Consider the following 25,011-nt stretch of genomic DNA (forward strand, 5'->3'; position numbering starts at 1 on the left):
GCATCAACTCAACAGCCACTTATGCAGAAGAAAACCTTATATGAAACCTACTTGTGCTTTTCAGTTGCATGAACGGTTTTTTTTAAGCTTGAATTTGGTGAAGTCCACTAAGGATTTGGCTCTTAGTAACAAGTTCACATAGAAGACTGCAGTAGTTGGCACCTGTATATGCCCCAGAGAAAACATGGGGGCCATAGTTGTAGTGGCTAGAGGATTTTAAATTGGGAGGTATGATTAGGAGAAAAAAATACTGAAATAAGTGTGTGAATGTATTTTGTCCAAAACTGTAAGCCTGTCAGTTTAAATGAGGATGGTCACAGCTCTAGTTGCATTGCAGCAGTAATTATGCAGGTTTCATATCTTAATTTCTTTCTGGCACAGAACTATTTTGACAATAAACTCTGTGCTCTACTTTTTAAAGTCTCTCTTGTGCTTAAAAAAAGCAGTTAACCAACACTGCTTCCTTTTCTCTTACCCTTCCCCTCCAAGGAAAATTAACTTTTGTTTCAATTTAAAGAGCTTTTTGTTACATTTGAGAGAGAACATGTACCACCTCACTGATGTGATCAAACATACTGAAAAACTGAGTAGAAAGGGGTAAGGTGGGCACACTGGTCATCTACATTTATGCAAAATAGCCAGTTTGGTTCCAGTTGAGTGGTGTAACTATTGAATTTGCTATCTTTGAAAATTTTGTCTTCCTCTCACAAGTCTCACTGCTACTGCTAGCACTTGTCAGGGGAATTTCTCATGGTAAATATGCTTTACCTTGTCTTTCAGCAAATCTGAGCTACTATGCTTTAAAGTGCAGTGTGCTTTACAGTACTAATCCATGATGGTACAGAAAAGTTTTGAATATTTGTTTGGCACCCTTTTGTAACACCCCAGCATGATTATTTTGTTGCAGTTCTAAAAGTTTGTGTCATTGGCTGATTTTTGTAATCCCAAGTCTGTTGGTGCTATGCCATAAAATGTCTCTTAGCAATTTCTCAAATTGTTTACATCCACAAGGGAGATGAAATACATATTTTCTGTAATTTTGTTTTGGACAGCTTTTCTTGATTAAACTGGTGACTACCTTTTATCAGAAAAGATGCCCAATAATAACTTTGGTCTCTTATTTAATTTTACATTATGGTGTTGTGTTAAAGAATGCAGAATAAAAAACTTTGAAAACATTGACATGATTAGTACTATTTTGGACATTAACTATGTTGGAACTTCTCACTATCGTCGTTTCATTGCCAGCTGTGAGATCTACCAATTTAATTTGTGACAACGGTAGTGTAACTCAACAGATGAAAGCACAAAGGCTGCTGGAGACTTCAGCAGTCTTGTGAAATTTGTCTTCTGCAAAAAAAAACCCCGAACCACATTCAAGGGTTTGTATTTTTTGTTTGGGGTTTTTGCTTTTTACTCAAAGCAATAAGTATTGTGGACAGCTGGGAATATTTTGAGTAATCTAGGGTGATTATACCCATGCAGCTGTAGTTTGCTTGTTCATTAGAAAATAGTCTAGAAAGAAACCCTGTGCTCTGTACACAGGCTGGGTGATATTATTTTCTGCAACATGTTTGCCATCATCTCTAGTTAAGCTGGATGCTAATTTTTGTCTTTTTTTAGTTGTGTAGAAGTAGTAGTTGACTAGTTTAAGCCAAGCCTGTGTTAAAATGACATTTTGAAAATTTGCGTACAGTCTTTTGTTATGCTTCATTCTCTATTCTTAGGTTTCCTCAAACTTTTGGCTTTTTCACCTTTGGGATAGATTAGCTCTTTGCATCCGTAGGTAGTTCCGATACAGTGAGATGGATCTTGATTGGTATCTCTGGATTCTACTGAAAATTACAATTTCACTATATAGTTCCAGTGTGGAGTCTGGCATTGACTTAATATAGACAAATACTTGTGCTACAATGTTTTTACCAAAAACTGAGGTTACTTACCTATGTGAGCGCAGTTGAATGAGAGCTGTAGGCCTTACTCTGTTGTCATTTGAAGTCATTGGGGTTTGTCACTTCTTTCAATAAGTGTGGTATCATTTAAATTTCTCATTCATCTTGCAAAATTTTCTTAAACCTGTCTCTCAGTATTTATTCTTTCATTTATGGTATGAAGTTTTGCTGTTCTCTATCCAGCCTGAAAATGATCAGAGCTGCATTTTTTTTCTCTTTCTGGTAAATATCAAGAAATCTTCTAAAGAGGATTTATGGCTTTTAATCCATTTTATATTGTTTTTTCTTTTAATATAACTGAGTTACTGTTGTCTGACCTTTAATGAAGATCTCTCTCTTAGAGTGTTAAAACTCTTTTCTCGAGCTTTGACCACACTTAGTACATTAGTAACAGCATTTTTCCTTCTCTCTTTTTTTCTTTTTTCTTTTTCCTTCTTTTTTTTTCTTTAAGGCATTATTTACGCAATTTGCTGACTTTGGCAAAATGTATCTGTCTAGAGCAAGGATTTAAAGGTACTTAATAAAACATTCCAATGATACAAATCATAGCATCTCTTCGTTGTGGGGCAGATTGGGTAGGCAGAATGTAATTAATCTGGCTAGGATTGTCCTGCTCTTGATGGGAGGGTGTAGGGGGATTACAGGCTGTTTGCTGGAATGGCCAAAGCTTTGTTTCTTTCTCATGTGATGCAGAATCTGTGTCTGGCAAGACTGTTACCTGAAATAGTATGGCCGTAGGCAAAATGTGAAGCAGGAGGTACGAGCAACGTGCTGCTTCATGAGCTCTTGCAGAGGAACCAAAATACTGGTTATGCTGAGGGGAAGCACCTGGAGTTTTGTGGTTGTGGTACAGACAGATGGAAAAGAGGATCTGTTTTCTGGCAATGCAAAAAATTACTGTGATGAGCTGTGCACCTCAAAAGCTGGGGTTTCTTTTGAGTTACTTTGCCTTCAGTGTGCATCTGACAAAGCGATTTGGCTGCTTGTTTTTCTGGCATGGTGCGTGCTCTCTGCTTCCTATGCCAGGCCTCATTCCGTTCCTATCTAAATCAAAGATGCAGTGTCTGAGAGGAAGGTTTTGAAGATGTATGTTTAGTAGTGCAGTGTGAGGAGGGAAGTCCATGGTATTTAAAAGGCAGTTTTTAACAAGATTGAAAAAGTGATGTGCAGATAATACTGTGATATCAGAGTTTTTGTTGAAGTCTTCAAGCCTTGGAACTGGAGGAATTAGCAAGGGAAGGACTGGACATGCTAAATGATCTTTCCCTATTGCTAAAACTAATTCAGCCTGTGAATAAACACACTGGACTTCATTGCAAATAAATTAGAATTCAGTGTTTTATTTGTGCTTTGCTTTTAATAAAATCACTTGTACAAAATACACTGTTGCTTTTCTCTAGCCAAGACACAAAGTGTCTAACCTGACAGTTTCTACTTTCTAAAATTTTTTGCAGCATTTGAATGCTCTATACAAAGGCCATTTTCCAACTTTGCACATAGTGGTCATGGCTTCCAAAATCTTAGACCAAGAATGAAAGGGAAAATGGTAGAGAGATTATGGTTTGGGTTCTCACAGTAGCCTCAACTGGGACCAGAATCTGGCTCTCCTGGCTTTAAACTGGTGTGCTGGTAAATACACAGCCTCCCTGGTGGGTTGTAATTAACTCGTCAAGGAGCTTTAACAATCTATCACTATGGGACACAAAAAGGTTTTAAGATTTTACAATAACTGGATTTTTTATTTTGATAGCAAAATTTTTTTAGTGGAATCACCACAGCAATGCTGTGACAGTAAAAAATTGGGATTTTTTTTTCCACTTTGTCTAAATGTGGTCTTTTAAGTTTCACTCATTCTAGTTAAACAAGTGTACAGCTTCCTAGCTACATTTTGGTAGCTAGCATTCATATGTTGCTTAACATAGTAATCTTGGCTCATGTTATTTCATGTGAGTATTTTTCAGGTATCCTTGAAGGCATCCATGGCGTTCTAAATTCCCGTTATCCACTTTTAACTATCATGGAAGGATATACTTACTGAAATGATGGATAGCTAAATAGCTTACAGCTTTCATTGTTTTAAGATTCAGAACTTGCACCCAACTGAGTTAGTTGATCCAATTGTTTAGCTTTTAGTGGCCATGTGGCTGAAGAAATAGCCTTCTGCTAAGTGTTAAGCAGAAATTCTTTGCAGCTACAAGGACTTTGTGCAGTTGAACAGACTCTGGAAACACAGAGTGGTGATTTGATGCATTTTACACCAGAGAAAAGATTTCTGTCTTGTATTACCTGAATCTGTGACCCATAGTTTTGGAAGTCTGCTGCCATAGAATAACATCAGATTGAGGCTGACTCATTCTCCTGTCGTGTATTTTTCTTTTTTCCACAGAAACACCACTAGGCATTTAGGCAACCTGTAGCTGTGAATCTACTTCACTAACCAATCCTCTGGATATTGTGCTAAATAACATACGTAGGTCTGCTGTAACTGCTATGTGTTAGACCTGTCAGGATCATACCATTTATGATTTCTTTCTGTTTATATTCAGACTTTTCATTACAACTTTTTTTTTTTTTTCAGAAACGGGGCCATGCTGTGTCATAGCTATTTTAGGATTGGGTGTTTGCTTATTTAAAAAGTGTGATTGACTTCATATTCTTCTTGAGCTAGGTTATGGCTGTGCTTTGCACTGGGGGTTTTGGTTGTGTGGTGTTGTTTTTTTTTTTTTTAAATTCAGAAGGTGATTTTTTCAGTGTCACTTAAATGATAAATCTGAAGAAAGGATGGAAGTAGATTTTTGAATTAAAGAAATCAATGACCCAGCCTAGAAATTCATTGTTAATCAGGCAGGTAGTTCTGCAAACCTAATGCTGCATTTCACAAGTCCTATAGGAAGCTGTCCCCTGCTCTTGATGTTCCTGCTAGAGAAACAGAGTACTTCCATCTGGATATTTTAGTACCCATCAATATTTTTACTCAATGTCTAAATAATACTTCTCAGACACTTCCCTGACTCCCTGGTGTAACTTTTTTCTAAGCCAATGCCCTTACAGGGTTTCTGTAGCAAAACACGAGTTCCTAGCTTTTCAGTGGCAAAAAGCCACTGTTGCCATGCCTCCAAGTCAAACGTGCGATCACATCCTGAAAGCAAAAAGCCCTCAGAATCACAGGATGGCTGAGGTTGGAAGGGACCTGTGGATGTCATCTGGTCCAACATGTGCTCAAGCAGGGCCCTCTAGAGCTGGTTGCCCAGGACCGTATTCAGATGATTTTTGAATAAGTTCCAAGAATGGAGACTCCACAACCTCCCTGGCCAACCAGTGCTTGGTCACTCTCACAGTAAAAAAGTGTTTCCTGATGTTCAGAGGGAACCTTCTGTGTTTCAGTTTGTGCCTGTCACTGGGTGCCACTGGAAGGAGCCTGGCTCTGTCATCTTTACACCCTCCCTTTAGGTGTTTATGTATGTTGATAAGATCCCCCCAGACTCTTCTCTTCCCCAGGTTGAACAGTCCTAGCTCTGTCAGCCTTTCCTCATTTGAGAGATGTTCCAGTCCCTTAATCATCTGTGTGGCCTTTTGCTGGACTCTCCCTGGTATGTCCATGTCTCTCTTGAACTGGGGGGCCCAGAACTGGACACAGAACTCCAGGTGTGGTGTCACCAGTGCTGAATAAAGGGAAGGATCACCTCCCTCAGCCTGCTGGCAATACCTTGTCTAATGCAACCCAGAACACCATTTGCCTTCTTTGCCGTAAGACGCGCTGGCTCCTGTTCAACCTGGTGTCCACCGGGACTCCTGGGTCCTTTTCTGCAGAGCTGCTTTTCAGCTGGGCAGCCCCCAGCATGTACTGGTGCATGGGGTTGTTCCTCCCCAAATAGAGGAATTTGCACCTGCCCTTGTTGAATGTCGTGAGGTTGCTGTGCTCTGGATGACAGCACGACCCTCTGGCGTATCAGCCACTCCTCTCAGTCTGGTGTCATCAGCAAGCTTGCTGAGGGTGTGCTCTGCCCCCTCATCCAGATCATTAATGAAGATATTGAACAGGACTGGACCTGGTACTGACCTCTGGGTACACCACTAGTCACTGGCCTCCAACTAGACTTCATGCTACTGACCACCACCCTCTGGGCCCAGCCCTTCAGCCAGTTTTCAGTTCACCGTCTGCTTGTGCATCCATACTTCATGAACTTCTCTGTGAGGATCTTATGGGAGACGGTGTCAAAAGGCTTATTGCAGATAGACAATACCCACTGTTTTCCCCTCATTCTCCTGTAGAGTGATACAAAATCTGCCTTGCTTTCTTAAAACTAGAACTGAAATACATGCTTATGTTCTCTCTAGGGTGAAGAAGAGGGGTAAGTAATTTTACTTGCCTCTGCAGTTATCTGTTTAATTCTGAATATTAGATATTGGTGGGTATCTTTAACCTTCTGATGTCATTGCCATTATCCTATCTTTGCTGATTTTTCTTGTCCTGCTTTAACCTTATTGTGGGCTAGCTTATAGCTAACTTTAGATATAGGTCATTATCTATATCAGTGTTGCTACATCATGAAATAATAATGATCTGCTTTAAGGGAATTTACTTTCTGCAATCATTGTATTATCTGAAGACTTTTCAGTGATATTGCAGAAAATTGTTTTCAAGAGATTAATTTATTTGATGTTTGCTGTATTAGATTTCTACTATAGCTTACTGATTCAGCACAGTGTGTTACCATTGCTCCAGAGAGGACTATTAAATGGTCAGAACTACCTTTATCAAGCAAACTGTCAGTCTTACAAAACAGAAAATAAAGTTTGGGAGCCATGTTCTGTAAACTCATGTTGGTTGGTGCCATGAAACATAAGAATAGCTGTTACAGTCAGACAAGAGGTCCGTCTTGTTTTCCTCCTGTTTGTGGCAGTGACCAGTGCTAGATGTCAGGAGAAGAGTGTTAGAATAAGGCAAACACACAGTGATGCTTTTCCAGCTTCTAAGAATTTGCAGCTCAGGGATTTCCTGAGAAGTAGGTGTTGGTTTAGTATGTAATAACTGTAGAGTCCTAATTTATATTTCTTGGAATGGAGAGAGGACATGGTGTAAGCCGTGGTACACCTGATTACTGAGCGGAGCAATGACTTTCTTTGTCATCTTGTTTGTTTCAGTCATCTGTGTATTATAGTCTTGAACATGTGGTCCCACCCCGCTGCTGAGTAGTACTGGTTGCCTTGGAGGCTGTCATTTCGTACTTGCGCTTGGGATTTTTTTTTTCCTTATATGCATTACTTTATATTTTTGACAGATAGTCTTATTGCCTGCTTTTGTGTGGTACTTTTAAGTTTGGTTTTTTTTTTTTTTTTTTAATGGATGCTCTCCCCTTACTGCCCAGAATGACTTAATACTTAAAGCACACTTTAATCTTCTCCCCTTCCCCTCCATACCCTTTCCCCATGGGTGGAAAAGAGGTTTTTCACCTCTATTTCTTCATTTATTCGATTAGGAGGAAGGTGTTTGGTGCAGGAACTGTGGAAGGCTGCCTCTTCGGAAACTGCTTTCTAACATTTGACATGGCAACCAGGGCATGGCAGTCGGGGGCAGGATCCTTTTGTATGCTGTGTTATGACATGGAAGGTAGCTGGATGTGACTTTATATCAATGACAGCATCCAGTGTGCAAGACATCCTGGGATCAGGAAACAAAGATAACATGTTTGCTTAAGCTTCTCATTGGTGTCCATTTTCTGCATTTCTGAGATTCTGTTTTCCTGACACTGACAGACAGGCACGGGAATTCATTTCCACGTGATTCAAGATAGGCAAGTGTGAGAGGGCTTTGATCTGGAGACTGTGCAGCTCTGCTGGGCTAAAGCTTGTTAATTGGCCCCATAGCTGCCTCCTTGGGTCCGGCTCACTGTGCTTGGAGTGCTTCAGGGTCTCAGCTGAGGGATGAAGGTGAAGGTTGTATTTACTTTTTAAGTGTTGATAGGTATGTTACTCAATACTCTTTTCCAGTGCTTGAGGTTTTTTTTCCCTCTTGGATATCTGCTTATTGTTAACCTTCCCTTAGAAAAGCGTTATATTGTTCTTGTATACTTCCTTCTGCTCTGGTGTGAGTGTCTCGTGAAAGTTTGTTGCCTTACAGACTTCACTGACATATTAAGTTGTCTTAAAGAGGCCCGATCACTTAGAAGAATCTACCAGGGCTAAATTAGTTTTAATTTCCCTACTTGAAGTTGTTCATCATAGCAAGCCGGTTTGTTTTGGGTTTTTTTTTAATGTACATTTCCTTTTCCTCCTCTGCAACTCTTAACATCACCATGTGGTGCTGAAATGAGGAAAGCCCTTGTGGTAGGGCCCCTGCCTGATATTTTAACGTTAAAGTGTACAAATAATTTTTTAAGGCTATAAAGGAGCAACTTCAGGAAAAATCCAAGAGAATCTTCATTATTGTGTCTGGGACTCTGTAGGTGCCAAGTACAGAAAGACTTCCTTCCTACTGAAGATATGCAGCATGAGAACATTTTATTTCACATCTCTGTGGTTAAATCCTTTGTTTGGATTGCTTAATTTCAGTGATTTTTACTGTGTGTTCTTTAAAGACCTAGCTGACATTTAAAAATTTAGTCTAAAGTCGCAGAGAAAAATGAAAAATAGCTTCCTTTATATTGTTACAGAAACTAATCTCTGAGACGGCAGAAACTGTTTTACTACTTATAAATAAATGTGCTAGATGTACTGTTATTTGACCAAAGCTGCAAAATGTCAGATTAGGAATTAGCACCTGTAAATGCTGTTTCAGTTCAACAGCAAGTAAGTTTTTGAGGGGAAAATGATGTAAATCTTGCTACATGAGATTTCTATTTACAGTGCTCTGTGCTTTTCATGTTACTTGCCTGCTTGAGAAGGTCTTGCAGATGTTCACTGAGTGTAGATGATGTAGATGGGGGGTGGTTTTTTATTTTTATTTTTGTAACGGTTAGTTTTCTAACACGTAGGGAGAAGGATGAGCATACATTCATTGAACTATTCTAAAACCTTGTAACAGTAAGAAAATTCTGCTTATGTCTTATGGTTTGTTTGTGAACTGTTCCTGGCATGATGAAAATACTTGAGAAGGATGAATATTCCTGCAGGATGACTGACAAGGTAGGACTGCTGCTGATGGACTGCTGCAGGCAACTGAGCATAGTGAACACATATTATAGAAGTTACTTTAAAATGTATTGAAGTCCAGTTTTTCTATAAAATTCGTAGTATTTTGAAATGGAGTTTCTCTGTAGCTCTTGCATTTTTGAGCTTAACTTGGTTTTATAAGCAAGATGTGGAAGGATGGGTCCTCAGATAAACTTATCTGGAAATAGAAATGTACTTTGAGAGAAGTAATATCTTGTGATGAAGCATCACTTGTGAAGGCTGAGCTCCTGTAGTCCTGACCTGGAGCCTCTTTGGTTGCTTAGTGTGAGCGTAATTCCCTTCTATTCTGATCAGTTTGGAAAGGCTAGAAATTGTAGCTGCAAAACTTAAAATTGAAGCAGTCACTACTTGACTTGGACAAACCTACTTTTTCTTTTCCTCATGACTGTTTTTGGATGAATTTTCATAGGGATATTTAAAGAATGTATGTCTTAACACAGGAGCCATCATCACAACTTTTTGTCTACAAGCGTGGCAAGCTAGCACATTTCTGAAAAAATCTGTTTGTGAGCAAAATGCCTGTTGCTTCTAACTTTGTCCTTGAAAATAGTTTAATTGCCTTTTAATGAGAATTTTTCAAAGTTTAGCCTGTCCAGCCTATCATATCAGAGATTCATTTTACCACAGAAATGTCTCAGTGGAAGTCTTGACCTTGCTTGATGCGAGAATTGATTAAATCATCTCTGCCTGTGCCTTTTCCTCCAGTGCACCATCAACTGAAATTATTGAATTGTATTGTTAAATTTAACATGATCTTGAATATGCGTTTTATATTCAGAGGGTTGGTAGTACAGTACCATGTAACTGTGCAAGTAGAAAGGCTTAGATTGCTGCAGGAAATGTTTTTGTGAAATTATTTACAGTTTTTATTTGCACAAACGTATTCTCCATACAGAATATGTAAACATATCTTTCTGCTTTATTCTTGTTTTTCTGCTGGTTTAGTTTTGTGACTGGCATTCACACGAATGCTGGTGGCAGCCCAAGGAGGGGGGAGCAGTGGAGGTGAAACCAGCAGCCCACCAGGGATGAGGCGCTGGGGAACTACTCCTTTTTCACTTGGTGGTGTTCTGCATCAAATCCTCATGGATATCTACGCTTATTAGGCAGTACTTGATAATTTTGCTATTACAGCAGTTGTACACAAGATGGTCGGGGGTGAGATAATTTTTACTTTTTTTTTTTCTCCTTCTGTAGGAGAGTTTAGTACTTTCAGCATTGTTGCTTATATCCTTCTCTGCTTCTTCCCGTTAAATGTTGACAGCAGCCTCTTTTCAATAATGTTAGATCTCTTTTGACCTATGCTTGTTGCAGGTAGTCCTACTCTCTTGAGATTGGTGTTACTAATAGATTCACTGAGTATGCAAGTCTTTGCTTTCCGTGTGTATTTCTTCCCTATCATGTCATTATTTTTTTTTACAAATAAAAAAGGATTATGATGATTTTTTACAAATTGAAAAATGTCTATTTCTTTGGTAGTGCTTAGGTTTTGTAACACAAAGCTCAGATAAGGAAGCTCTGAATGGTGCTCATAGACTAGTCTAGTAACCATCTCCAGTAAAGTGCTACTTTATTTGCCATCAGCTTTTCATATAGGCAGTGCAGTGAACTTAAGGGTAGGTTTTCCTATTCTGTAATTATTACTCATGCTTGCCAAGAGGAGAAATGATAATGGAAAATGGCTCAGGAATCCTGTGGGAAACTGTTAGGTGAGATACTTAAGACATGGAACTTCAGGCATGTTTAACCATCATATATTATGGAGCAGATCCCTGCTTGCTTTATAAAACGGTACAGTAAGCTGTGGAGTGTATACCATTCATCTTCGGGGTTCATTCCACATTCTCACATGGTAGTTCACTCTTGTGGGGTACCTTTCACACAGATTGTATGTGAAGTTTGTGTTCTCTCTTTCCCTTTTGTGGGTTGTCTTCGAAACCTTATCTATGTGTGTACTCTTGGCCTGTGTGAAATAGTTGTGACTAGAAATCGGGAGTGTGAAATTGCCTGCTTACAAACCAGCAGCTTGACTTGGGTAGCAAAAGGCAATTCTAAGCACGTTCACTTCCTTCCTGCTGTCCTTTCACTGTGCTCCTTTCTTCTTGTGCTTGAAAGTTAGTTCTATCAGTATAAATTGTTTCTCAAACAGACATACATCTTTTTTCTTTTTTTTTTTTTTTTTTTTTTTCTTTCAGGACAAGTGCTTTAAACACTGTTGATAACGTTAGGACTTGGCTGTTTGGACCTCTAATCTGTATTCTTCTCATGCTCAGGGTTTGCAAGTAACTGAAGTCTGTCCATATCAGTCTGTGTGTAGAAACTGAAGTGAAGCAAGTAAAAAGAAAGGGTTTCAGACAGAGGAAAACAGTGCTGGTGTTCATGTCTTTTTGTTAGGTTTAGAAAGCTGTTGCTGATTAGAAAGGACATTTGTGGAATACTAGGATGAACATTGTACCAAAGGTGGGATTTTTTTTTTCTTAATTAGGAAGACCTTGCATTATTTTTACAGGAGTCATCTTGGTTTTATATCTTAATATAATGTGAATATTCTAACTAAAAATGGAAGCTATTTAGGGGCTTTTTCAGATCACTTGTCATCTTTGGGAAGAAAGGAGATCAAGTTTTACCTGGAACACCTACCTGATATTACAAGAGTATCTTTGCTGCTTGAAGAGGATCTTTTCTAAGTGGATTAGAAATGACCTTAGAAATTACTGTGTTGGTTTCCACTTCTGGACACCATACCCCCTCTAAGCAGGAGTGGTCTGTGTGTTGGCCTTTTTTTTGGGTTCTGATCTTCTATTTAGTGAGGTGCCATGAAAGTGAGATGGAAGTACTTTTGGAAACATTCTTTCCCTTTTAGTAAAGGTGTCTGGATTGTTTCTTCCAGTAGTCAAAGTTTGTTGTTCCTCCCTTTTGATGCTGGCTTTTGTCCATTTGTTTTTCTGTCTCTTCCGGTTTGGGGAATTTACTGTCATATTTTTGGCTCTGATGTGCCATGTACTTGGATTTCCTAGAAGATGATAATTCTGTCTGCTCTGGGATACGGTATTCAAGCTTATATAAGGATGCTCATTGCTTCATCTGCTTATTTTGTGTGTAAAGTTGTAAATGGTGGTAACAAGGCAGTAGTAGTACATTTTGATAGTGACTTGCAAAACAGATAGAAATGCAAGAAAACATGGGTTTTGTAGCAAGACAGTAGGCAGAAGTGTAAAACTCTAAAGCAAAAAACCCTCCAAAACAAAAACCTGATTTGAAGCTGAATACCAACCCATTCTCACACAGACTCCCAACATCAAGTAGTATTTATATCAAGCTTCATTAGATGTGGTGGTAAGTTGTTCCCATAATGTCATAAATATTCTGCTTAAGTGGATGTTATGTACTGTGGAGGATGTCTTTCAAACAACAGCTTCATTTCTTTTTGTTTCAGATTAAGGGAAGTTTCAGAGAAGCTGAACAAATATAATTTAAACAGGTAAGGCATATTACACGCTGCTGTAAATTGTTTAGGAAAGTAAAATTTTTCTAACAGCAACAAGCAAATGATTGTACTGTAGATATAGCCTTAGAAAGCCTTAATACTACTAATACTAAAGTTAGGTTGTTAGGTTTTTAGTTAGTTAAAAACCTAATGTTAGGTTTTTAGTTATGATAAATTGTATTATTAAATACCCTCCTTACAAAATGACTCCTTAATTTGGTATAACTCCTGTTGTTTAATGCTCATCAGATTAAATGAAAACTCTTCCTGCTTTTTAAGGTTTTGTTCTGCATTTTCTGTGCTTAATGACCAAAAATATATCATAGTTGCTTCAACTAATTCACATGTTTAGTCATTCTTGAATGTTTTTATATAGGTAACTGTCCCTGCACATTTTTCCTTCCATATACCACTTGGTTTTTTTACTTTTTTTTCAGACTTTAAAAATTGAAAAATGTTATACATGCTCACTTTTTGTTTTCAGCCACCCCCCTTTGAATGTATTGGAACAGGCCACTATTAAACAGTGTGTGGTGGGACCAAATCATGCTGCATTTCTTCTTGAGGTAAATTACTCAAATCTGCTCAGATAACAAACTTGAAAACATACAGTTAAAATTAATTCTTCTAACATCAAATTGATTTACATTCTTCAGTAACTGAAGACTTGTCTTTGTATTTTTCTGTGACTTGCTTTACATTTCAATTTTGGACACTTGGTTTTCTTGTTTTAAATATAGGATGGTAGAGTCTGCAGGATTGGTTTTTCAGTTCAACCAGACAGATTGGAATTGGGTAAACCTGATAATAATGATGGGTAAGAAACACTTTTCTTCATATTACGTCATTCTTTAGAACTGGATAAGCAGCTTGGCTGCTGGTTTGTTTTTTGTTTTGTTTTTTTTGTTGGTTTTTTTTTTTTTTTTTAAAGTAGATTGCCTTTGGAATGGGTACTTTGAGTAGATACATAATGGTTATGGTGATGCAGCCAAACAGCCTAGCTTGACAAACTGGTGTAGGAATAAATAGTAGATGTGATTCTAAAAGAAGTGAGACAGGATCTTTTAACTTCAAGAAACAAACCCCTCCAAAAATAATCCTTATGAAAGAAACTGTATTAAATTGTTAAGCTTCATGTAGAATCCACTCTGAAAGTGGTCCCATCTGGAGAGCCTCTACACTCTAGATCTTTCTAGACCTGTTGTCTTCAGTCCAGGTAAGTCCCCCTTAATAGGAGTATTTAATGGCTCATATTTGAATGTAAACCACTTCTTAATACCGAAGTAGCATACTCAGGCTCAGGTTTATGGATAGAACACCTGGTTACAATTTGTACATATACGCTAACTGAAAACTTAGCGCAGTGGCTAACTCAAATCACTAATTAGTATAATATGTATTTGCAACTGTGCTGTTATGGATTGCCAATGTACATAAGATCTGTTAGGCATGCTTTCCACTTTCTTTTTCCAGTGTACCTTTTAATATACAGTTAGATTAGTTTGGAATATTCCCCAAGGGTGTTGCTTAAGCTGGTATGTTACCAGACTAAGTCCCTGAGAATTTAGACCTGGGATTCCAGGTTTTGTTCTTAACCCATTTGGGATTGTTTTGTGACTGATTTACCATCTTTTACTTTCAGTTCAAAGTTGAGCAGTGGCTCAGGGGCAGGAAGGACATCCAGGCCAGGCAGGACTAGTGACTCCCCATGGTTTCTGTCTGGTTCTGAAACTCTGGGCAGACTGGCAGGCAACACCCTTGGGTAAGTTTTGATAGGATTGAGGCTGCAATCTGTTTGTTCCATATTTGAGTATATGTGTATACACATATATAAGTTGTATGCAGTATGTATAAGGGAACGTATAATTACAGCAGTTGTGTAGGTAGGGTATAAAAAAAATAATTTATTGACTTGGTTAAAATAACAGATATGCAAGTGACCCTTCAGTACCTAGGATATGGAGCGTTCTTCATATATGTGTGAAGAATAACTTGGTTTTGGCTGTGTTCTCTTTTTTTTAACATTTTTTAGTTCCTTGGTTTTGAAAACCAGTTTTTTAGAGGGACACTATCAATTTAAACCCTGATAGGCTAGCAGCATAAAGTAAAGTGAGTGCATTTATGCAGGAAAAATCTTCATTATCTATGTTTGCAGACCTTTGTGTGCTCAGTTTTATTGTACCTTCCTCATTCCTTCCCCAAGTAATGAGCAGTGTTTTGTTAGTTGGGGTCTTATATATAGTAATGGAGAGGAAACATTGGGAAAAGGTATGTTGCTCAGAACCTTTAAAATTGTACTATATACTATGTACTATACAGGTTGGTTTTTTTATCATTAGCTTTAAAATTGATGGTGTCCCTTTATATAGCAATGTAAATTAATCTTCATCACATAATCGCAGTGAAATCTTCATTATATGCTTTTGTAAGACATGTTGAACAGTGCTGCTTTCTAAGGTTATTAACTGTAGTAAGGAGAATTGCATTTACAAACTGTGGATTCTGCATGTGAATGATTTGTTAAGAGGGAGGAACTACATCTTTTCCACAAAGTGAATTTGTTGTTTATGTTACCAAGTAAGATAATTTAATCTGGGGTTTAGTTGCATGAAAGATAACCTATGCCCTTATACCCCCCCAACTTTTTGTGAAAACTTTGTGCATCTGAACCTAAAATCCATGGATTAAACTTTAAAGGCAAACTGGTATTGTCATGTTAAAAAACTTACTGTGGAAAGCGTAAGGCTTTATTTTCCTTGTTAGTTTTACCTGAGCATAACCAGTTAAAATTGTTTGAAGCTATATGCTTAGGAGACCAAGCCTGAAGAGTTCCTCATTTTTTCCCTTGCATTTTTCAGAACTAGGTATTGTAAACTAGTAGAGTAGCAATAGTCACTATAACTGCTCTATTAAATGAAGGGAATACTTTATTTAATAAACTGAGTCTAAAACCATTCAAACTGGAGCCCTTAGATTAGATCACTGAATTTGGAAAAATTGGTAGCATGCTAGTGGGAAATGGAGAGATGTGGAAAACTAGTAGGTGAGCAGAAATGAGCAGAAAGATTTCCATTCTGCATTAATATTTATTCTAGGTTTAGACAGCTTTAACAGGAATAGCTGTGTCCTTACGATTTTTTTTATTTTCTCTATAACAGGACCAATTTAGGACACACTTGGAATATTTGAATTATTATATGCATATAGATGGTTTTAACTGTTAGATGTCTTAAGTCTGTCATTGATAGTTTATAACTTAAAGTAGAAAATGCATATGTACTAAGTATTAAAATCTAATATGTAACCTTTTCTTTAAACCCACATCTTACCTCCTGAGAGTTGAATTGAGAATGTTGTGTAGGAAGAATTTGACTTCCCCTCAGCCCCCTTCCCACCTTTAGAAACAGATTAACTGGCTTGTTTTATTTAAAATGTCACATTCTTCTTTGGTTTGGTTTTGGGTATTTTCCATTTTCAGTAGTATCTTTTTTTTTTTAAGAGTTCTCTAAGTCATGAGACAAGACTTTTCCTAAAGCCATTGCTGAATTGCTTTTTGTCTTGTCACTCTCTGTGTGGTCGCTGGCTAGAATCCTGGAAATGTAGATGTCTGTGACAGGGCCTCGTCTTGGGGAGATACTTGAGTTATTCTGTGATTGCATGGTCTTGTCAGGAGTTAAAAAAAAACCAAAAACAAAAAAAGAGAAGGATGTTAGTATTCAACTTAAGCGATAAAATGTAAGACAAGTGTTCTCAGTTAGCTTTTATAGCTACATGTGGTATACTTTTAAGGTGAGTTTATTAGATACTGTTTAGAGAACATAACTTTTTTTTCTTATTTTAAATGTTTTTCTTGAAAGGAGATTGAGGATTAGAGTGGTTGAGAGCAGGGAAGTTCTGCTGATACTGGTTATTACAGAGCAATAATACCATATCCAATATCCTTTAAGGTGGATTTGAACAACAAAGTTTAGTTAACCTTGAGAGCAAACTAGTCTTTTGGCCTTTCTTGACAACAGAGTGTCTAGTCTTATGTCCAGAACAGATTCAGAGTTGACACAGTTCTATGGTGTTAAGATTAGTGGGAAGCTGTAATGATGGTGAGTTGTCTATTTCTGCACATCACTGCCTTTTATTTCCCTTGTTTTGATCCTGACTCTTAGAAACGAAAAAACTGTTCAGTCAGTTTAGGCATGTTTTAGCAATGTGTACAGTTGATGTTGGTTTCTCCAACGCAAACAGGTCCAGACTAGAGTAGTATCTCTTTTGAAAACCATCCATGAGGATCAGAGAACTGTCTAGTGTAAAATTTCTTTTGCAGTAAAGAAGATTACTTGATTTTCCAGTGTAATGTTAAGCAATTTCTTAATGTAAATCAAGTCTCAGAAGTTTTAGAAGACCCATCTGAATATAGTGACCTTCTGTCAAACAGTCTGCTGGCCATGAAACTGCTGCATATGTGCTTTTATAGTAGGAAGTTAACAGCTGAGTGTTAGATGTTATGCTGCTGATACTGTTGCTTTTAGAAACTGGGAATTGGTGCGTGCATGTATTAATGTATATATCCACACAACTATGTAAGTAGGAAGGAGTGCAACCTCCCATTGGAGTCCTGTTTTATATTTCTTGTGTGTAATTCAGAACTTTATTAATTGCCTGGTGCTCTTGATCTTACTAGTTTTGAGAGATGCTTTCATAGTGTTTGTCTATGAAGTCAATCTGCGGTATTTTTCAGAGACTGTCTACAAGTTAGTAATAAAACTGAAGACTGACTTCTTGATGTAGTCCCCAAAGTATGCTGCTATATTAAAAAACAAAAAAAATTATAATCTAAATCTTCTAGAAGTCGCTGGAGTTCGGGGGTTGGTGGAAGTGGAGGAGGATCTTCTGGTAGATCATCTGCTGGAGCTCGAGATTCTCGAAGGCAGACCAGAGTTATACGCACAGGACGTGATAGAGGATCTGGACTGCTGGGGAGTCAGCCACAACCAGTGATTCCAGCATCAGTCATTCCAGAGGAACTCATTTCACAGGTATGTGAGCTAGAAGCTGCTGGTTGCCAAAAACCTGGAGAGCTTCTTATAGCATGTGAACAGGAGTGTGTTGTAATAGTAGTGCATTTTCTTCAAGGAGTAATGGCATATAATTGAAAAGATTGACTTTCTCTAGCTGTATTGCTTTATTCTTAAATGTGTAGTGTGAGTGATAGACTTTTTTTGGATTCTAGAATTTTTGTTTCCCAAACTTCCAAGGTATGTGTTTAATCTGGATGAGGAATGTCATGCATTGTTTATTTGCAGATGGAAGATGTAGTGAGAAAATAAAATACTTGAGAATCAAATGAAGTGTGTAGCTAATAAATTTAGGTTTCTTGAAGGAGTATAAGGAAGGGGGGGCAGGCTTTTTTTTTCCTTGTTTGATAAAAGGAGTGATCCATTTTAGATTTAAATAAGACATTAAACAATCTCTTTAAAATACTAATAATTTTTCTTCATGGACACCTCTACTTAATTTTTAATAAATGTAACTGATGAATGTTGAGTATAAATTGCTCTGCTTTTACCTCTTAATGTGCTAAAGCCTGAATAAGCTGACAGACTTTGCGTTGCATGATTAAGTGGAGTTTGTTAAAACATTTTTCTCCATGTTTGAAGAAAAGAATGCATTCAAAATATGTGACTAGTTAATGCATTTTAATTCTTGGTTCAAAACAAGTTGCTGGTCTACATTTGGAATACAGATGTTAGTTGCTAGGCCAAAGATAATCTGCTTGCATGCTTTGTGTGGCTTATAGCATGACTGGCACAGGATAGGAGCTAGTGGGCAAGGTACCTACAGACACACCAGTGGCAGACTGACTTCTAGTTCTCTTTTTGAATTTGAAATCCAGTAAAAGCTGGGAGCTTCTGCCTTTACAGAGGCAAGATACTGGAAGTGTTGGTTACTCCGAAGTTAGCCCTGCTTTCAGGAGGTGGTTTGGTTAGATGACCTCCAGTGATCTCTTTCAGCTGTGGAGTGGTGGGGTTTTTTAATTTCGTTATTCATCTCCAGGTTTTTTTTTGAGAGTGTCTACTGATATCCTTGATACCTTACATGAAGTAGAAAAACAGACTAATATTCTTTGGTCCAGACAGTTCCATTCTATAATCTAATGTATGGTTTGTTGGTTAGGTCGTAACTTTGCTTCCCTTGCTGTGATCTTTTTTTTTTTTTTTTTTTAAATAGCATACTTTGTCTATCTTTAAAACAGAAGGTGTCTAAAACATTTTTGGGGTAACTCTAAAGCAGACTGATGGGAAAGATCTTCACAGCTGGTCTATATAACATAGATTCTACTGTGTCTCGAAAATCTGTGAACTTCTGGCATAGAATTTTATGACAAAAAGTTTACCTTCTGAGTGCTGTTAAAATGTCCCTTTTTTTGCTTGTCAACAGACAATTTTATTTAGTGCCTCATTTTTACTGTGTTAGGGAAACATTCAGTACTGGATTCTTACCTTCTTCACACAGTTTGTGATCTTCCAGAATTCTGTCATCTTCTCTGGCATTCAGTAGAGGGTAGTCTGCCTGGAAAAACAAAATGCTCTTGAGTCCTAGGGTTAGTGAAATAGAGCAGTATGATTCTGGTTTATGTAAATTCATTGCATCAGTTTAACATTTGGAAGGTTTTTTCTGCGTTTGCACTTTGCTAATAAAAACCTAAATGTTGCAGGAACTGCTGAAGATAAACCTTTAGAAACAGAATGATGAGAAAAACAGAGGAAGTAAGGTGGTTACATATTGAAGGGTGGTGGAAAGAGAAAACAGTGTTAAAAAGACAGGGATTGAGTTGTAGTTTTGGAACAACAGTTGATTGCATAACTCTGTTGATTGACATAGTAAGTTTAAATACTTTTATAGAAACATACAGAACATTCTCAAAACCAGATTTTGCTTATCCTTTACTGCATTAAACATTTCAAAGAGTAGATTCTAAGATTACGTTAGGAAATTCAGCACCAAAGTTGGAATTCGGTGGTCTAACTTGAACTGAGAGAAGGTTGACTGTCTGGTACAAGATACGGTGAAAAATCTATGTGAGCCTTTGTATGTACTGTGATTGACTTTTGTTTTTTATTAGACTTCTTTTACAATTAAGCATTCTTTTCTTACAAATGGGGGTTGGTGAGCTGAGAATGACCAGCAACCAATTATACTCTGCTTTTCAGGCACAAGTTGTTTTACAAGGAAAGTCCAGAAGTATTATTATTCGGGAACTCCAGCGAACAAATCTTGATGTAAACCTTGCTGTAAATAATTTGTTGAGTCGTGATGATGAAGATGGAGATGATGGGGATGACACAGCAAGTGAATCTTATCTTCCTGGAGGTTTGTATCCTACAACTTTTGATAAGAAAATGCCAATGTGTTCTTATTTTTCTGTATTTAAGCACTGACAGCGTGCTCCGTGCTGTGCAAGGTATGCAGCGAAGACAGTCCTTGCTTATAGGAGCAAAGTCTAAAGATGCGCAAAAAAAGATGCACTGGATGTCTTGAGGGATTAGGTTAGGTATTGAAGAATAACTGTTGACCCTGTTTGTGGGTAACATGGAAGTTATATTTTTTTTTTTTTAGGATCCCAGGCTTTGTAACATCAGCATTACTTACATCTGTATTTTGCTGCTCAACGAGATGCTGAGACTGCTGTGTGGCTTGCTCATAAAAGCTAATTCTAAAACCTTCTAGTGACTTGCATGTTTTTTACTACTAACATATATTCTCAAGATACAGCAGTTTTTAGAGCAAAAATTATACAGCTTTTTTAATCAAAATGCCTCAAGTGAGGGCAAAACAGCTTATAGTTGTTACAGTTAGATTGAGAATTTATTCTTCATCTCAAGTTCCCCTCATAAATGCTGTAGTATTCCGGTTATACCGGTAAAATGCTGTAATTGAAGTCCAGCTATTTTTGAAATATTGTCTGTCCCATACAATTGCTTTTTATAAAAGACTCTGAGTCTTCTTTTGCATTGGCTAAATAATTTAGGTAATCTTTTCTTGCTGAGTAAACATATTTGAAAACATAGCAGCCAAATCTAATGTTTGTGTTAGGTGCACTGCATGAAAAGAATACATCTAAACTCTGACTACATATTAGCTTTTCTTTCTGTGTGTCAAAATGACGTTTTGATATTTTTCTAATAAGTGTTTTTTTTTTCTGCTCATCTGGTTCACCAGGAAGGTTCATGGGCTTCCTCCATCTTTATCTTGTCAATCATATGATTAGACAGAGGGTTTTTTTTGTTCTGTAGCAAAGGCTTTGTATTTCATTTTGCCTCTTCTAGTTTTAGTTGCATCTGTCAAGCTTCTTTATTTTGCTGTAGAATCAAGAATCCTCTGGTGAAAAATCTTTAATTTGAGTCTTGTTTTTTTAGTGATCAACTTAATAGCATTAGACAGATGCATTGGAGGAAGTAAATTCTCCTAACTCTTTCCAGGTATTCAAAGCAGTTCTTACTCTAAGCTTACCTGAATTCATTTCTCCAGAACCGACCTTCAGAAGATAAATCATTGTTAGTAACCATTTACAGTAGAAGTTCCTTTTAACCATACTAACCAGCTTTCTACAGCATTGACTATTCTCTTAGTACCTTTTGAGATCATAAGGATCAGTTAATAGGGACTGTCTGACAAGCTGTGACTGGTAACTTTCATTTGAAGGTGCCTGCGCTACAGTCTGTGAGTCTTTTGTATTTGAGATAGGTTAAATTAGTATGCGGAGTTTCACTGTCCTTGCTAGTTGTCCAGAAAACAATGTTGACCTTGGCTTAATTTTTGAAGTATCACCCCTGTTTAGATTAATCTTTCCTATAAGGGATTGCAACCTCCTAATAATATATTTTTTTCCCTTTTTTCTTTTACCCTGCAGAGAAGCTGGGTTAACTCTTTCCCAGTTCTTGTGGGAAAAGTGGAAATGACAACTGAAATTAAACTTGATATTGTCTTAACTCCAGTCTTAAAAGATGTAATTCGCAATTTGTAGAACAGTAGAACATGCTATGTCTTCTCTGTCTTAAGTTATTTCAGTTTTATGGGCAAAAATAAGTTTGTTGCACAGAAATGAATTAATTTGATACCTGAATGTGATAAAAACAGTAGGAGAAGTCTAGCTGAACTCTAGTCAGTGCTGCAATGACTCTACTGTTGGTATGTTAAATCATACAAATTACCAGTCCTCACTTGTGTCACATAACCATGCAGGCTAGTTTTCAGGAAAACCTGATGGCTAGAGCTATAGGCCAGCTTGCCTACATCTCTCTGGAAAAATACCAACGTTCTGTCCTTCAGAACTCTGTAGAACTACGTTTTTTTAAGTCTTTTGCTCTAGGAACTTTGCACTCTTCTTGCTTTCACTTGTCATCTCGCCTCTGGATGCTCTTTTGGAAGTGTAACATCAGAATTCATAAAAGACAACTGTAGATAACTGATAAATGCTATATGTATTCAATTCTTAGGTTTTTATAAATTATTCAGAAAGATGAACAACTACTTCTTTTCTAAAATTATGTCAAATTATGCTTTAAAGCTTTTTGATTTTGTTCCTTCCAAGCACAAAAAAGCGCAAATAATGAGACTTGCATTTGCCCTAGGACTTTTGAGGCTCTTGCATTTTGATTAAAAGCATATGCTAATTTTTACTTTCTCTCTTCCGCATGACTGGTTGCTTTGTGACCCTTAAATTTCAGGGTTTCTCCTCTAAGCCTTCCAAGACAGAAGATTTTTTTTTTTTAGATACTAGGTGTAATTTACAGTTGATTTTAAAAAATAAAAAAAAAAAAAGGCTATGATACTTGCCAACTACTGTGAAATTAATAAATTGTTGTTTAATACCTCATAATTTCATTAATACATCAATTGTGATAATTCCAGTTAGTATTTTTAAAGGTTATGCATCTGAATTTTTTTTAAGGTAACAAAACCATGTCTCAGTTCTTCGTGAATTCTTCAAAATGTCTTAAGGGAAGAGCAGAACTTCTTTTCTGTACAGATTGCCTTCAATATTTCTTCAATCTCAAATATTTATTTTTGGACCCTTATGTACTTTGATTTTGACTAATCTAGTCCTGTTTATTTTATGATAGTTACCAGACAGGAATATGGGTTAATTTGATACTTAACAAGTGCATAAGGAAAAGTCAAGGTAAAAACTGCATAGAACAAGATCATTTAGCATGGAAAAGACTTGAAGGTATCTAGATTTTCCAACACGTGTCAAGTTGTATTAGAGGCTGCTTCTAGGCTTTATGTTCTGTTAATCTTCTGTATAGAGATTCTGTAGAAGTTAAAATATTTTGTTGTTGGTATAGTTCAGATGTGTGCATGTTTGCTCAGTAACTTCAGCATGATGTAGTGGGTTCTCTCTAGTGGAACTTATGAAACCTAGGTTTGGCAAAATCTAGATCACTTTGGATTTTGGAATTGAGATTAGTTTGTTTAAAAATCCTTTTTTAATTTTTTTTATTAAAAGGAGAGAAGAGAGACAGGCTGTATTGCAGCAGTACTTACTTGCAATGAGGAGAGATGGGAGCCAGAGCAATAGTGTAGGATCTTACTTTTGGGGAAAACAATTAGATGTATGGTTTTTTCTGTGGTTTTGTTGGTGTGGTTTGGTTTTCTTTGCTGGTTTGGTTTGTTTGTTTTTTTTTTTTTTTTTTTTAAGATGAACTTCAGGTTAGGTAATGTTTTGAATAAATATATCTTATCAAGAAATGAGTTCTGGAGTTCTGTTTGAGTCTGGTTTCCTAGGAAACGAAAATACATGTTTCTCTCCCTTTGCTGTCACAGTTTTGCCAATTCAATCCAAACTTGAAAGAGGAGGAGATACCGAAGACATTGAATTCTTGAATTTTTCATAAAAATATGCAGCTGAGAAGAGGGGAGAGAACTTATGATTGCCCCCTTAAGGGATAAGGTTTAATGCAAGCTGAACTTGAGATTGGAATTGATCTAGGCAATGCCTTCAGTTAATGAATCCAGTGATAACGCTATGTGTGGAGCTATTGAAAATAAATTTTCTTAATACTTGAATTGCTGCTTATGTGCATACTGAAACTTGGTTTTTTATTGGTTTTTCTTTGGGGTGGTGGTTTTTTGGGGGTTTTATTTGGTTGGTTTTTTTTTTTTATTTATTTCTTCTGCACTTGATATCCTTTTCCTTCCAGTTTTCAATGGTATTTACTAGAGAATCATAGGCACTTTCTTACCAAAATAGGTTGATCAGAATTATCACATCTACATGTGAAGGGTGCAATCTGATTCTGGTCTAACATGGCACAAGAAATGAATGATACCATCCCATGGGATTTTTCTGAAGGGCAGGAAAATAAAAGCTATAGAGGATGTTTTTTTCCCTGACTTCTTAAACTGGATGTAGCCTGCAGTATTTGTTTTCACAGCACTAAAAAAATTCCAGTGATATTTGAAGGGGAGTGGATTTGGCTCCTATCCCTACTGGTTTTAGCACCTTTGTTTGCTGGTATAGAAAATGGAAGAAGGGGGATCTCTTGCAGAAATATTGGAAGAAAATTAAAATCTTATTTGAAGCTGAAATAAGAGGGTAAGAAAAGCATTCATTTCCTCACTTGTCTTAATGCACATTTAGTCAAAACCCACATAGTTTTGATTCTTAAATCTGATGGCTTGAATTTTTACTTTCCTTCTTGGAAACAGAGCTAAACTCAAGATGCCTAACATGGTGGAAGGAATGTGTGTGTGTAACAAGCTAGCATGTATTTTCTGTCAAGAGGATTTCTGGCTTAGCGTACCTTAAATACAACGTATTGTCCATTTTGGACGAGGCTGAGAGTTCTTTTCTGTACTGGCCAATCCTGTTCCTAAAAAGAGATCAAATTTTTTTGCAAGTTTTGGCTGGATAGTGACCAAAAAAAAATGAGAACGAGTTGCTAGACTGTAGAGAGGTTGGAGCTTACCTAGGAAGAGATGGTTGTGGTGGGTGTGGGAGGAGGGGAGAGGAGCAGTGTGTGAATATTGGGAGATACAACAGAGTCTCAGCTGTGTTTCCAGCTCTTAAAGTCTGATACTTACAAGTTGACACTCTTAAGGTGAGGTGTACTGCTGCTTTATAATTGCAGAAAGCCAGTGGAAAATAGTTAAAGTAGCAGGCAGGATAAGGTCACTCTGAGTGATCTGAAGTGTTTTAGTAAGACAGATCTTGTTTGCCAAATCCTAAGTTTTTTTTACTAGGATTTCCAAGCAGCCTGTCATGGATGACTTCCTAAAACGTGTTGCATGAACCATTGAGCCCCAAATAGTGTGCTTTTTAGAAGCACAGACTACACTTGAGTGGATTACTTACATAGTGCAAAAACATTCATGCAGGTCTTGCTCACTTTGATATCCACA

General features: G+C 37.2%; 1 protein-coding gene across 15 annotated transcripts in view; it reads left to right on the forward strand.

Moving 5' to 3' along the window:
* UBR5 (ubiquitin protein ligase E3 component n-recognin 5) overlaps positions 1-25,011 on the forward strand; it is a 90,366-nt gene that overhangs the window by 6,761 nt on the left and 58,594 nt on the right. For 13 of the 15 annotated variants that reach the window (XM_074814411.1, XM_074814437.1, XM_074814457.1 and 10 more), the window contains exons 2-7: positions 12,562-12,606; positions 13,097-13,178; positions 13,353-13,429; positions 14,255-14,374; positions 17,453-17,642; positions 19,818-19,977. In XM_074814411.1, the coding sequence (XP_074670512.1) occupies positions 12,562-12,606; positions 13,097-13,178; positions 13,353-13,429; positions 14,255-14,374; positions 17,453-17,642; positions 19,818-19,977 (674 nt within the window). The remainder of the gene's footprint in view (positions 1-12,561; positions 12,607-13,096; positions 13,179-13,352; positions 13,430-14,254; positions 14,375-17,452; positions 17,643-19,817; positions 19,978-25,011) is intronic. The other 2 variants (XM_074814421.1, XM_074814511.1) reach the window with 2 other exon arrangements.

Source organism: Strix aluco, chromosome 1, assembly GCF_031877795.1.
Source record: "Strix aluco isolate bStrAlu1 chromosome 1, bStrAlu1.hap1, whole genome shotgun sequence".
Lineage (NCBI taxonomy): Eukaryota > Metazoa > Chordata > Aves > Strigiformes > Strigidae > Strix > Strix aluco.